A 15,160-nucleotide genomic window follows, 5' to 3' on the forward strand; every position below is an offset into this window, starting at 1 on the left:
CCCTCCATTGATTCCTTGTTGCTTAATTGGGGCTCAATTCAATCCGCGTTGTGGAAGTTCAGAGGTACAGCGTAATTGAAATGTAAAGGCAATGTTCTAAATATGAACTGGAGACAGTGTCCAAGATGGCTGACCATTTTTTTCAACGTAATCTACTCATGTTTGCATACGCCGTTTCGTGGTGGTTGCCTTCTGCTTTACAGAGCCGATAATGGCTGTGCACTAGCACAGTGCACACTGGAAGCAGCGGGAGCAGCGACGACGTCATCACGTCTTCCAGAAACATGAGAGACATTGGATGAATACAACATTTTATTATCTTCGGCTGTGAGTGATGGAACAAAATCGGCCTTGAAGACAATTACTTAAAACAATTCAATAGATATTTTTAGCACCAAGGTGATAGCGAAAGTGTCATTTTAGGATTTTTTAAATTGGGTTATGGGGCCTTCAGCGATACAGATTGAATAGAGTTGTTCTCTTGTGTGGTAGCTTCTGATGAGCAGTGTTATCTTACACCCCTCACTATGTCTGTCTTGTGTGTGTGTGTGTGTGTGTGTGTGTGTGTGTGTGTGTGTGTGTGTGTGTGTGTGTGTGCAAAGGCATCATGCCCATAGGGGGCACGTGCCCCTCAGATTTGTCCTGTTCAAAAAATTTATAAATATATATATTAAAATAAATATTAAAAAAATTTTTTGTTGTTTCTCTGTAATACTACTAGCTACCTAACAATCTTGTGAAGTTGGCTTTAGCTAGGTTCCCAATCTCCCAACCCCATACCTAGCTACCAAGAAGCCATTTCAGGCTATCAATCAAGTTAGAGTAGCTAGCTTGTCTATCTTAGCTCGTATGCCTGCTGGCAAGGTTGGTAGACTTTAGAAAAGCAAGTAATTACTACATGTACTGAATAAGACTTACATTTCAAAAAAATAAACCACCAGTCAGGAGGATACAGACATCTCAATAGGTATGCTTAGATATGCAGAAAAATAAACATATTTTTTACATAGAATTAAGCATAATGATTATGGCTCTAGATTGCAGCAAAAAGCTCTTTCAGGTGTTTCAAAAATGCAAAATTCTCCAACTTTCGGACGGATGGGCCTAGCCCCCCTGCAGACCACCCCTCAGACATCCTCTCGTACTCTGTGCCTCCTCACATTTTTGGGGTGCATGACGCCCCTGTGTGTGTGTGTGTGTGTGTGTTTGTGGGCCCTACACTCAGCTTTTATTTTTAGGGAACCTTGTCGTTGATCAAGCATGGTGCCAAAGGACTTCCAGGGAAGGACATAGCTAAAACTCCAAGTATGTTTCCACAGCACATCCATCACTGTCCAGCTGACAGCTGTCTCACACATACACGCCACTGCACACTGGGCAGAGCTCACACAAGCATATATCTCTGGCAAAGTCACCCACAGGCATCCGCTTTTGACCGTGGCCCAACAATTTGAATGAGGGTGGGGGTGGAGGGGCGATAGGCCTACAAGGCAGAGGAGTGTTGGAGTGATACAACATGGTCAACATTTTCCCTTGACCCGCCAGCACATATATCTTCACAAAGTGACAGTTGTTGGTGTGGGGGTTAATAATAGAAGTAAACATTGACAGACACTGAACTGTTAGCTATGCCTGTAATTATTTAACAACTAATGTTTCCTTCAATTGGCCCCCTTACTTTTGTGTGGGATGAAAATGACCACAGATAAACAGAGTTTTTCCTTTGACTGAACTGCGATGGAGACTGTTTATTTAATGTCATAATGTGTTTTGAAGTTGAGTATTGAAATCTAAACATTGCTATTTTAGATATCGTGGAAATAATGAGTCTCCAAATAAATATAGAGCGCCTGTCCTATATAAGCTATCCACAAATAAATGTTACTAATTTTAAGAGTAGGCTAACAGAGTAGGCTAATAGAAATTGTAAAATGATCAACAACATACACATGCCATGTGTGACCTACATGGGCTCTGAGCAAAATTCATATTTCCCCCGCCTTATAGATGGAATTGTATCGGGTGTGCACAGGTGCAACCTTGTTACGTCTAGTCTATGAGACCAGGCTGACCTGTGCCGCATCGCGCGCCCTTACAGCGTTTTTATCTTGGCGCACTCGTGAGACACAGCCGCGCACTTCAATCCGAAACCCGCAGAGCAATGTTCGGTACAAACGAACACGGAACTATTTTGAAACAGTCCAGAGCAGGTAGGCGAACATTATATTAAATACTAAGAAATGAAATAATTTTACTGACGTATAGCCTATTGTTTTTGTGCAGGAAGATAATGCGCGTCTGTAAGTATATCGAGGAGTAGACAAGCCTACCTGTGGCAGATTAGCCGCCTATATGAATCTAAATCGACTTTTACATGCATGAGGGTTATGATATCGTGTAAAACTAGTTTACCCTTCTCTCTGGAAAAAAAGTTAACTGTAAACTGTATATCCAGAACGGATACAATAGTGAGTCGTGGTTGGTGCGTTATTAATTCTGTCAACTTCAAGTCTGGTGCAACGTGGAAGCACTGCCATTGTTGACCCAATAATTGTACTTAATTTCTACAAGATTATTAATGTTATTTAATTACATAAGGCATCGTTTTTATGAAGTAAATCGCATTATTTTGGTGATAACACAAATAATACAAAAGAGCGTAGTGTAGCCAATGTGTCTATAATGCTGTGTTTTAACATGGTAGTTACACAGGCAGGTTCAGTGGTGGACAAAGTACCGCTCATACTTGAGTAAAAGTAAAGATACCGTAGTAGAAAATGACTGAAGTGAAAGTCACACAGTAGAATACTACTTGAGTAAAAGTCTAAAAGTATTTGGTTTTAAATATACTTCATTTAAAAAGTAAATGTAATTGCTAAAATATACTTAAGTATCAAAAGTAAAAGTACATGTATAAATCATTTAAAATTCCTCATATTAATCAAACCAAACTGCACAACAACATTGCTAGCAACAACATTGCATTTACATTTTAGTCATTTAGCAGATGCCCTTATCCAGAGCGACTTACAGTAGTGAGTGGATACATTTTCGTACTTTTTTCCATACTGGCTCCCTGTGGGAATTGAACCAACAAGCGCCGAATTGAACCAGCAAGCGCCGTGCTCTACCAACTGAGCCACAAGTCACCATCAGTCGATTCTTGTAAAAATGTCAATTCTGAAAATGCTTCACTGTACCTATGTTTGTTGCGGAAGGACCGCAGTTGTACAGAAAAAACATAGGTACAGGTAAGCGTTTTCAGAATTGATATTTTTACAAGAATCGAATGGCGACTCAATGTCCCGCGACCAGTTACCAAAACTCAACTCTGCCTCGATATAAGAGAATGGAGTTGAGTGTTACTCCACTAGTTATAGGTGTGAATACAGTAGGATTACACATTGTTACATAACAGCTGTGATACCTGGTTTGGCCCCTGCACAATTTCAAGGATTTGCATATAAATCCATATGAGGTGCCAACAGACCACCTCACATAACCTTTTGAGTTGTTTTACATTTACATTTTAGTCATTTAGCAGACGCTCTTATCCAGAGCGACTTACAGTTAGTGAGTGCATACATTTTTTTCTCATTATTTTTTTCTCATACTGGCCCCCCGTGGGAATCGAACCCACAACCCTGGCGTTGCAAACGCCATGCTCTACCAACTGAACTACATCCCTGCCTGCCATTCCCTCCCCTACCCTGGACAACGCTGGGCCAATTGCGCGCCACCCCATGGGTCTCCCGGTCGCGGCCGGCTACGACAGAGCCTGGATACGAACCAGGATCTCTAGTGGCACAGCTAGCACTGCGATGCAGTGCCTTAGACCACTGCATCACTCGGGAGGTTTTCACAGAGGCTGCTAGTGGAGAAGACACACATAGTCGACAGTACTACAGAAACACTGCTGAATATTTCATTGGGCTTCCATTTGACAAAAAGCTCACATGAGGCCAATCAGGCCATTCCTCTTGCTTTTCCTTTACAGAGAGGAGAGCTGAGCTAGGGCCATTACAAACTCCATTAGATTCCCCCTCTCCCTGATACCCCAGATAATGGAAAAAAATTAAGACTTCAGAGAGAAAGGTTTGAGACAACCCAACAAGCCACTGTAGCTGTAACAGGGTTCAATGAATCAGCGTTGAGATGCAGAGTTGAGTGTTTTACCTTTTGATTAGTGATATGACATGAGGCTTAGGAGTGAACTGAAAAGTGACTGATGCAATGGGCTGAGAAGTTCATGCTCGTCATTGTTTTACAGAAATTGTGGAGCAATAGCTCTTTCCTTAACTTTGGCAACAGCAGGCCAAGCCAGAGAAAAAATGGCAAACATCTGTACCAGCATGTTGGGGTCTAGCGCATCGGGGAAATCCCCTCCCCCTTCCTTTATTTCCATGCCTTACTGTACTTAGTATTTGCTTCAGTGCAAGTGTGTAGTCTACCTATACATTTTTAAAGGAAATGCAATATAGGCTAACGGAAGAATGATTCGAAAGATATACAACAGTGACATAGTGAATAAAGACATCTTATTTAAAGATTCTTATAGATAATCCCTGAAACTGAAACAGGGACTACCTGGTTTCCTCTTTCTATCTGTGGTTTATTTATTAGAACCTTTTATTTCTTATCCACTTCTTAAGAGCAAGGAAAGTAACGGATAGGGTTGACTGTGGAATTCAAAAGTCAGACGGTAAGATTACGGCTAGGCATAATCTCACCTCCCATCCATTCACTTGCCCTCACTTATTTTACACCCTTCTGACTAAGGAGTTGTTGCAGGAAAGTCTAATTGCGGGTACTGGCCCTTTAGTGTCATTGAATGCCGTCACTAGCAGTCACATTCCAGTATTTTATCTACATAGACATCTTAGGAGATGCAAACCATTTTTCAGGAGCGGGACACTAATCCGGGCGCTTATAAGAAATCCCGCTATGCCCTCAGACGAACCATCAAACAGGCAAAGCGTCAATACAGGACTAAGATTGAATCCTACTACACCTGCTCAGAGGCTCGTTGGATGTGGCAGGGCTTGCAAACTATTATGGACTACAAAGGGAAACCCAGCCGCCAGCTGCCCATTGACGCAAGCCTACCAGACGGGCTAAATGCCTTTTATGTTAGCTTCGAGGCAAGCAACACTGAAGCATGCATGAGAGCACCAGCTGTTCCGGACAACTGTGTGACCACGCTCTCCGTAGCCGATGTGAGCAAGACCTTTAAACAGGTCAACATTTACAAGGCCGCGGGGCCAGACGGATTACCAGGACGTGTACTCAGAGAATGCGTGGACCAACTGGCAAGTGTCTTCACTGAGATTTTCAAACTCTCCCTGCCCGAGTCTGTAATACCTACATGTTTCAAGCAGACCACCATTGTCCCCATGCCCAAGAAAGCGAAGGTAACCTGCCTAAATGACTACCGCCCAGTAGCACTCACTCAGTAGCCATGAAGTGCTTTGAAAGGCTGGTCATTGCAACAACACATCTGCCACGCTGAACCTCAACACGGGGGCCCCTCAGGGGTGTGTGCTTAGTCACCTCCTGTACTCCCTGTTCACCCACGACTGCGTGGCCAAGCACAACTCCAACACCATCATTAAGTTTGCTGACGAAACAACAGTGGTAGGCCTGATCACCGACAACGATGAGACAGCCTATAGGGAGGAGGTCAGAGACCTGGCAGTGTGGTGCCAGGACAACAACCTCTCCCTCAATGTGAGCAAGACAAAGGAGCTGATCGTGGACTACAAGAAAAGGAGGGCCGAACACGCCCCCATTCACATCGACGGGGCTGTAGTGGAGCGGGTCGAGAGTTTCAAGTGGCCACCCGGACTATTTGCATTGACCCCCCCGCTGTTTATTATCTATGCATAGTCACTTTACCCCTACCTACATGTACAAATTACTTTGACTAACCTGTACCCCCGCACACTGACTCGGTACCGGTACCCCCTGTATATAGCCTCGTTATTGTTATTCTATTGTGTAATTTTTTTATTCATTTTTACTTTAGTTTATCTAGTAAATATTTTCTTAACTCTATTTTCTTAAAAATGCATTGTTGGTTAAGGCCTTGTAAGTAAGCATTTCACGGTAAGGTCTACACCTGTTGTATTCAGCGCATGTGACAAATACAATTGATTTGATTTGATTTGCTGTTTGTAAAATGTGTCACTCCTGTTCTTTGTTGCCATTGGTCAAACTTGTCTCTCATTACCACTCTTCTCCTCTCATTACCGTGAGTGTTGTCATGGCACACAAAACTGCCACTCAAGCCAAGTGCGGCTCTCCATTTATCTAATAAGACAAAACATCATCTTCATTATCATCATCTTCCCTGTCCCCTACAAATGACCTTGGTCTGATACACCCTCCATACCCCAGCAGGGCTTTTAAATCTAAATCGGATCAAACTCTTCCACAATTTTTTGTTGATTGTGGAAGAGTTTCCAGCAGCAGAACCAGGCTATCATTCTCACCAAGGCGTCTCTCATCAGGTCCTTCCTCTGCCACCAACCCACCACCGACTCCCTTGGGTGACACCATAATTTTCACCTGCCATTCGGTTGCCAGATTGAAAGTGGTGTTCACACCTCCATTACCCCAGCGTACTACGTGTGGGTCTCTACTGGGCTTTAGATGTGAAGGCAGCTGGGTGTCACGCCCTGGCTCTGGGGACACTGTTATGTTGAGCCAGGGTGTGTAATTCTATGTTTGTATTTCTATGTTGGCCTGAGTGACTCCCAATCAGAGGCAACGAGGGTCAGCTGGTTGTCTCTGATTGGGAGCCATATTTAACTGTCTGTCTTTCACTTTGTGTTTGTGGTTTCTTGTTCGTGTTGGTTTGTGTTGAAACCATAGACGTCACGTTTTTCGTTTGTTGTTTTGATCGTGTGATCATTAAATAAATATAATATGTTCACCTTCAACGCTGCGCATTGGTCCTCCTCTCTGGTAGACGATCGTGTCAGAAGAAACCACCAAGATGTGACCAAGCAGCGTGTCCAGGAGCCATCGCCAGGGAGATCCCTAACAGATCTCCTTCGCCTCCTCGACTGGGTCAAGCCGAGTGAGGAAGAGAAGGGCTTGACATTGTGGCAGAAGGGCGAAAGGCTGGCGAGGGACATGGAGACCTGGTCCACGGGTAGGGGAGACGCCCAGAAATTTTTTAGGGGGGGGCTAACGCCGTGGACGACGGGCCAGCAGGAGACCGCGGCAGAGCGGCCCAGCGGATTGGCATAGGAGGCCGCCAGGTTACGGGGGCCACTGGTCGAAGAGGGGGTGGAAGATGTAGAGGCACGGCGAGAGGTACTGGCGTGTGTTGCCAGTCCGGTCCGGCCTGTTCCTGATCCCCACGTAGGGCCAGTGGTGTGTGTTCCCAGTACGGTCCGGCCTAAGTCTACGGTGCGCATCGCCAGCTCGGCCCGGCCCATTCCTGCTCCCCGCACCGAGTCAGTGGTGCGTTTCGTCAGCCCTGTCCGGCCCGTTCCTGCTCTCCGCACCACGTCTGTGGTGCGCGGCCGCCAGCTTCGGCCCGGCCCGTTCCTGCTCCCCGCACCAAGTCTGTGGTGAGCTTTCGTCAGCCCTGTCCGGCCCGTTCCTGCTCTCCGCACCAAGTCTGTGGTGCGCGTCGCCAGCCCAGTCCGGCCCATTCCTGCTCCCCGCACCAAGTCTGTGGTGCGTTTCGTCAGCCCTGTCCGGCCCGTTCCTGCTCCCCGCACCAAGTCAGTGGTGCGCGTCGTCAGCCCGGCACGGCCCGTTCCTGCTCCCCGCACCAAGTCAGTGGTGAGCTTCGTCAGCCCGGTCCGGCCCGCTCCTGCTCCCCACACCAAGCCAGTGGTGTGCGTCGTCAGTCCGGCACGGCCCGTGCCTGTTCCACCCGGTGGCGGGTCCGGCACCGGTCGGGTGCTGCGTCACGCCGGAGCTAGAGCAATCCGCTCCACCAGTGTTCAGTTCAACTCTGGTCAGCAGGGCCAGATCGGACCAGGGGTACTTTGGGGGTTAGAGAAGGAGTGGGGATCATGCCCGGAGCCGGATCCGCCGCCTAGGGCGGAGTGCCCACCCGGTCCCTCCTGTGGTAGTGAAGTTGGCGCGGTCGGAGTCCGCGCCTTTAGGGGGGTACTGTCACGCCCTGGCTCTGGGGACACTGTTATGTTGAGCCAGGGTGTGTAATTCTATGTTTGTATTTCTATGTTGGCCTGAGTGACTCCCAATCAGAGGCAACGAGGGTCAGCTGGTTGTCTCTGATTGGGAGCCATATTTAACTGTCTGTCTTTCACTTTGTGTTTGTGGTTTCTTGTTCGTGTTGGTTTGTGTTGAAACCATAGACGTCACGTTTTTCGTTTGTTGTTTTGATCGTGTGATCATTAAATAAATATAATATGTTCACCTTCAACGCTGCGCATTGGTCCTCCTCTCTGGTAGACGATCGTGACACTGGGTCAGCTCTCTCCTGTGTCTTTCTATGCATGAAAGGAGAGAGATAGGCCCAGCGCTCGTTCTGCTCTCCTCCATGACCCTGCATATCCTTCATTCTACAGCTTGGCTCCTCCTGCTGTCTCAGAAGCGTGTTCTCTCAGGCTGGATGGAGCTCAATGCCTTGGCATTTCATAGCTGTCGTTAGTCTCAGTGGAAAAACCATCAGCTGTGAAATTGAGAATAATCATGTGGAACGGGATTGGTGTGGAGCAGCTCGAGCTGGAGTCTTCACTATCATTTGACTCATGGCAGCACTGATGATGTACTCAGCCCAGGAACAAGCTCCACAATCCAAACAAAAAGGTCCTTTAAAATGTCTATGACATTGTACATTCTCCATGTTTCTCTCGTATTTTTAACCAGAAGATAGGCTAGGTTTTGCTTTTTTGGTATCAAATCTGACCATTTTGACTTATGGCGATGCCAAGGAAGCTCTTTAAAACCTAGACGTATTTATACATTAAAAAAAAATCTTAGAATGCCTCATTGTTTAACTTTCTAACATAGTATTTTACTCATTAAGTCACTGAGTCTACGAAATGCGTAGGTTCACCGTGCTCCCTGATGATGAGGGCTGAAAGGGGAGGGGGACGGACTTGGGCACAGATGGTGGCACCACCTGTCCTGTGGCAGGGCCTAAATCCTACATTTGTCAGGGCTACTCACCACGACTGGTGCCCCATGGTGTGTGCCCCTTCAGACGGATCTCATGTCAGACAGTTACACTGCCGATCTTTAGCTCAGTGGGAACAGGTAGTCCAGTGGATAAAAGCCCAAAAAGACTGTTGTGCACTTGTGCACTTTCGCATAAAATCTCATGCTATAAAAATTTTCTCATGTACCATTAGCTATCAAGAAGTGGGGGAAATGTTTAAACAGTCACTAGCCTAATACTGGGAGGTATGGTATGGTCCTTCTGGTCAACAGCTCTAAATTGTGCGCCAGTGAATCATTTCAATCAGGATGGTAGTCGTGTGACTAAACTGATGACATAAGCCTGAAGATTTAGCCTAACAACGGTAGTGTTTTTGTCTTACTTTCATGACTCTGACTCTGGCTCTCGTTTTGGAAGGCTCTCACGAAAGATTGCTTTTCTACAACTTTCCCTCATACGCAGTCTCTCTTTTGACCGGCACTTTCTGATCACCCATCAGAGAGAGAGAGGGGTTGACTGAAATAAGTGTCTTTGGCGGTGATTAAAAGTCAAAAGAAGACAGCCAATCTGTCCCAGTCCCCATGTTATTCTTCCTTTAAATTGATAACCATGACCTTTCCATGGCTGCTCTGGTGTAAAGAGAGCTGGACAAAGTATCCCCCCAACCCAACCCCACAGCTCTCTGTAAATCTCCAACAAACTGTAATATCTCAAGCTTAAGAAAGAAAAACACTTATTTAAGGCTCTGTTGAGATGTGACAATTGGCAGGGAAAGATCAATAGATGGGTGAAATGACACAACAAGTTGGCCAATGCTGGGCTGTGATTTAGCCTACTCTGCAGAGAAACTATAGTTCATTGGTCTACATGTTGGCTAGTTGATTAAAACGTGTTCCTTTATCTCTCTTATTCACCTCTCTGATATACTGAACATCTCTGTAAACGAGTTTCCTTTAAAAGGTCAGAGTGATTGTCTTGCTAGTGAAACACAGGTGGAATAAGACTTGCCCTCAAGAAAACACCATCTCTGTGTTAGGCCATATTAAATGTTTTAGTATGTGCAGTCTGTCAAGATGTTTTATTTTAATACCAGTTATTGCTAAGTATTGACCAAGTTATTTCACACAAAAAGAACACTAACCCCGATAACAATGTTTGAAGACGCTTTCATCCGAAGTTGATTTGCTATCTTTCCATTTAAAGGTCAGAGAGACCTTTATTGGCAGATTGGATAATATGATGATTGATATTGTGCCTATTAACACGACATTCACAACAATACTGTATAGCCTACACACATACATTATATATACAAAACGATGTGGACACCCCTTCAAATTAGTGGATTTGGCTATTTCAGCCACACTCGTTGCTGACAGGTGTATAAAATCGAGCACACAGCCATGCAATCTCCATAGACGAACATTGGCATTAGAATGGCCTTACTGAAGAGCTCAGTGACTTTCAACGTGGCACCGTCATAGGATGGCACCTTTCCAACAAATCAGTTCGTCAAATTTCTGCCCTGCTAGAGCTGCCCTGGTCAACTGTAAGTGCTGTTATTGTGAAGTGGAAACGTCTAGGAGCAACAACGGCTCAGCCGCGAAGTGGTAGACCACACAAGCTCACAGAACGGGACCGCCGAGTGCTGAAGTGCGTAGCGCGTCGGTCCTCAGTTGCAACACTCACTACTGAGTTCCAAACTCGGCTGGAGTGTTGTAAAGCTCGCCACCATTGGACCTTGGAGCAGTGGAAACGTGTTCTCTGGAGTGATGAATCACGCTTCACCATCTGGCAGTCCGACGAATCTGGGTTTGGCGGATGCCAGGAGAATGCTACCTGCCCGAATGCATAGTGCCAACTGTAAAGTTTGGTGGAGGAGGAATAATGGCCTGGGGCTGTTCTTCATGGTTCGGGCTAGGCCCCTTAGTTCCAGTGAAGGGAAATCTTAACGCTACAGCATGCAATGACTTTCTAGACGATTCTGTGCTTCCAACTTTGTGGCAACAGTTTGGGGAAGGCCCTTTCCTGTTTCAGCATGACAATGCCCCCATGCACAAAGCGAGGTCCATACAGAAATGGTTTGTCGAGATCGGTGTGGAAGAACTTCACTGGCCTGCACAGAGCCCTGACCTCAACCCCATCGAACACCTTTGGGATGAATTGAAATGCCGACTGCGAGCCAGGCCTAATCGCCCAACATCAATGCCCGACCTCACTAATGCTCTTGTGGCTGAATGGAAGCAAGTCCCCACTGCAATGTTCCAACATCTAGTGGAAATCCTTCCCAGAAGAGTGGAGGCTGTTATAGCAGTAAAGGGGGGACCAACTCCATATTAATACTCATGATTTTGGAATGAGATGTTTGACGAGCAGGTGTCCACATAATTTTGGTCATGTAGTGTACACTAAGGCACAAAACGTTTTTTTGTACTACATAATAGCTCCGTGCAGTCTAATTTCTGAAGTGAATAACTAAGATCTGATGGAATACACTGCTGTCATGTAATTAGTATAATAAATCCCCATAAAAATCAGTCTAAGCTAGAGATATCTGTTTTTTTGCATGGCCTGCATTTTAATCCACCGCATCCACCATTATCGGCCTTCCGCATCTGCAGTGAAAGGTGGCAGAGCTACGGCTGTGTTTGTCAGAAGTGGTCTTCTCTGTAGCATCCAAACGGTTTGGCCTACAAAACTATTATGAAAAGGTGAGTCTCTTGCGAACACGTACATGTCGGTTGTTGATGCCCCCAAAACTTGTCTGAAGGTAACCCGGTACCAGTTTAAAAATGAATGGAAGGGGGGCCTCCCGAGTAGCGCAGTGGTCAGAGGCACTGAATCACAGTGCTAGCTGTGCCACTAGAGATCCTGGTTTGAGTCCAGGCTCTGTCGCGACCGGGAGACCCATGGGGTGGCGCACAATTGGCCCAGGGTAGGGGAGGGTTTGGCACTAGCGACTCCTGTGGTGGGCCAGGCACAGTGCACGCTGACTCGGTCGCCAGGTGTACGGTGTTTCCTCCAACACATTGGTGCTGCTGGCTTCCAGGTTAAGCGGGCACTGTGTTGTGTTTCGGAGGACGCACGACTCTCGACCTTCGCCTCTCCCATGTCTGTACAGGAGTTGCAGCGATGGGACAAGACTGTAACTACCAATTGGATACCACAAAATGTGGGGTGACTATGGTGACTATGGTCCCAGCTGCCTTGAGATCATTGACAAGATCCTCCCGTGTAGTTCAGGGCTGATTCCTTACCGTTCTCATGATCATTGCAACTCCACGAGGTGAGATCTTGCATGGAGCCCCAGGCCGAGGGAGATTGACAGTTATTTTGTGTGTCTTCCATTTGCGAATAATCGCACCAACTGTTGTCACCTTCTCACCAAGCTGCTGGGCGATGGTCTTGTAGCCCATTCCAGCCTTGTGTAGGTCTACAATCTTGTCCCTGACATCCTTGGAGAGCTCTTTGGTCTTGGCCATGGTGGAGAGTTTGGAATCTGATTGATTGATTGCTTCTGGCTCCCAGGTGTCTTTTATACAGGTAACAAGCTGAGATTAGGACCACTCCTTTTAAGAGTGTGCTCCTAATCTCAGCTCGTTACCTGTATAAAAGACACCTGGGAGCCAGAAATCTTTCTGATTGAGAGGGGGTCAAATACTTATTTCCTTCATTTAAAAAAATAAACATTTTTGACATGCGTTTTTCTGGATTTTTTTGTTGTTATTCTGTCTCTCATTGTTCAAAACCTACCATTAAAATTATAGACTGATCATTTCTTTGTCAGTGGGCAAATGTACAAAATCAGCAGGGGATCAAATACTTTTTTCCCTCATTGTAGTACAGAGAGCCTCTGTATTTGAGTCTTCTAGAAACACCTATTTTAAACACACACTATGAGGTCACGTCTCAAATAGGGTAGTAAAGAGGGGTGTGACTTTCACCTACCCTCAGGAGGACTGCTAGCCTGACTACCCATCCAATTCGCTCTGGCTAAACGCCACGCCCACTAGTGTTTCTTCTCCACGATGAGTCTGGATTTGCTTTCCTCCCTGACTCCTGTAGAATGCGAACACATTCTGACCATACTGATTGGTCCCAGAAGCCGATGGGTTCGGCCAGAGCCGGCCTACATGATGACATTATCAATATTTGTTACTCTGATTGGTTAGAGATGATCTAATCACTAATTAATTTGTTTTGTACAATGGGATCTGTATCTATTTCATAATTATTTTACCAACATTTTCAAAAATCTACAAACAAATATTTTTTACATTGCTCCCCTAATGAAAAGGCCTGAGTTAAACATAACACCTTCAAATTAAATTATACAATTATTATACATTGGGGTAAAGGGGGTGTTTGAGAATAAAAACCTAATTCTGAAGGCATATAAGCAAATAAATGAAATGAACTTGTGCTCATCTAAGGACTACTCCTCTAGATGATGCATCATGGGTGAATAAAACTTTATTTAAAAACTGATTGGAGTTTTTACAGGAACTTGAAAAACTGTTACTGTAATGAGACACATGTCCACAGACACTGTGTTTGTACATAATAATTATGATAGATTCATGTAAACTTCAAGTAGTATACAATTGTTATGATTTAAGGACAAGCTACAGCAACATATTTTGTGTTTTATTCAAATAAGTTAGGTTTTTCAACAACAAAAAATATATAAAATGACCCAAGAATTTAATCTGGATGCATTTTTTGGTAATGAGAATTTGGGGTGAAAATGAAAGAAAATCTGGAGAAAATGTAAATTGTATTTAAAATAAGAAACTTTCCCATAAACTAGACATATTAGTCCTCAGAATGATAGTGTAGGGTTTGCACAAGGTGCTTGAGGTGCTCAAAGTACTTGAATTTGGCACTCTGAAATTCAAGTTCTGGAATACCTTGAAAATCTGACATTTTCTCACGTTGGTACTTGAAAAGTACTTGAATTAAAATGGGAGGAGAACAGAAAATCAGCAAATATGTTAATATGAAAAATATTATAAAAATGTATTGGTCTTGCGAATTAATTTCCAGGCAGACTACCGAGTTTTATTTCCTCACGTGTTTCGCATTCTGGTTGCCAAGCGAGCTCGCTCATTTCACCAACACTGCCACTCAGCCAGGCAGGTACAGAACTGACTGATTAGGCGCCGCCAAACATCACATCGATATCTAAAACGCCAGGCAAATGTAGATTCAACCCTGCCTGGCAGGATATTGATGTTTATGAATGGGTTTTGCCAGACCCAACCAGGGATGGAGTGGAGGGTAAACGCACCTTTTTATTTGTGAAATAGCGTTTACTCACCTTTTTATTTTATTAATGATCATTTACCCACTTATTATTGCGTTCCCAGTGTTGATCAACGCTCAGAAGGCTTCTTGATCTGAGTTCTAATCGCGCCTACCTCTGCGAATGAGTGGAATCATGAATGATTCATGTATGCTCGTTATGTTCGCCTGTTTCCCCGGATTTGCCTTGTTAGCAGCGCATTAATTCACCACTCTGTCCAACGAGAAACGAGCTACCTCAGCCCAGACCTACAGTGGCAAGTAGCAGAGAGATGCCACTGACAGTGGGAATTATTTTAACATCCCTCGACCCCTGCCATGTCAACAGACATCCCCCAAACAAACCCCCTCTGACTCTCGGAGAATGAGTGTACAATTGGTAAATAGTCACTGATATTTCAGTGAGATGTCTAGCTAGCTAGGTAGCTCAAGGGCTCTGGCTACAGTGAGGGAAAAAAGTATTTGATCCCCTGCTGATTTTGTACGTTTGCCCACTGACAAAGACATGATCAGTCTATAATTTTAATGGTAGGTTTATTTGAACAGTGAGAGACAGAATAACAACAAAAAAATGTCAAAAATGTTATAAATTGATTTGCATTTTAATGAGGGAAATAAGTATTTGACCCCTCTGCAAAACATAATAATAATAATAATAATAATAATAATAATAATATGCCATTTAGCAGACGCTTTTATCCAAAGCGACTT

The 15,160-nt window shown here is 44.9% G+C and overlaps 1 protein-coding gene across 2 annotated transcripts in view; it reads left to right on the top strand.

Annotated features, from left to right (window-relative positions):
- Positions 1 to 2,133: 2,133 nt before the first annotated feature.
- LOC121559413 (zinc finger protein 385C-like) overlaps positions 2,134 to 15,160 on the top strand; it is a 125,949-nt gene continuing 112,922 nt past the window's right edge. For both annotated transcript variants that reach the window (XM_041872672.2, XM_041872734.2), the window contains exon 1: positions 2,134 to 2,210. In XM_041872672.2, the coding sequence (XP_041728606.1) occupies positions 2,162 to 2,210 (49 nt within the window). In that variant the 5' untranslated portion in view covers positions 2,134 to 2,161. The remainder of the gene's footprint in view (positions 2,211 to 15,160) is intronic.

Source organism: Coregonus clupeaformis, chromosome 1 (assembly GCF_020615455.1).
Source record: "Coregonus clupeaformis isolate EN_2021a chromosome 1, ASM2061545v1, whole genome shotgun sequence".
Classification (NCBI taxonomy): domain Eukaryota; kingdom Metazoa; phylum Chordata; class Actinopteri; order Salmoniformes; family Salmonidae; genus Coregonus; species Coregonus clupeaformis.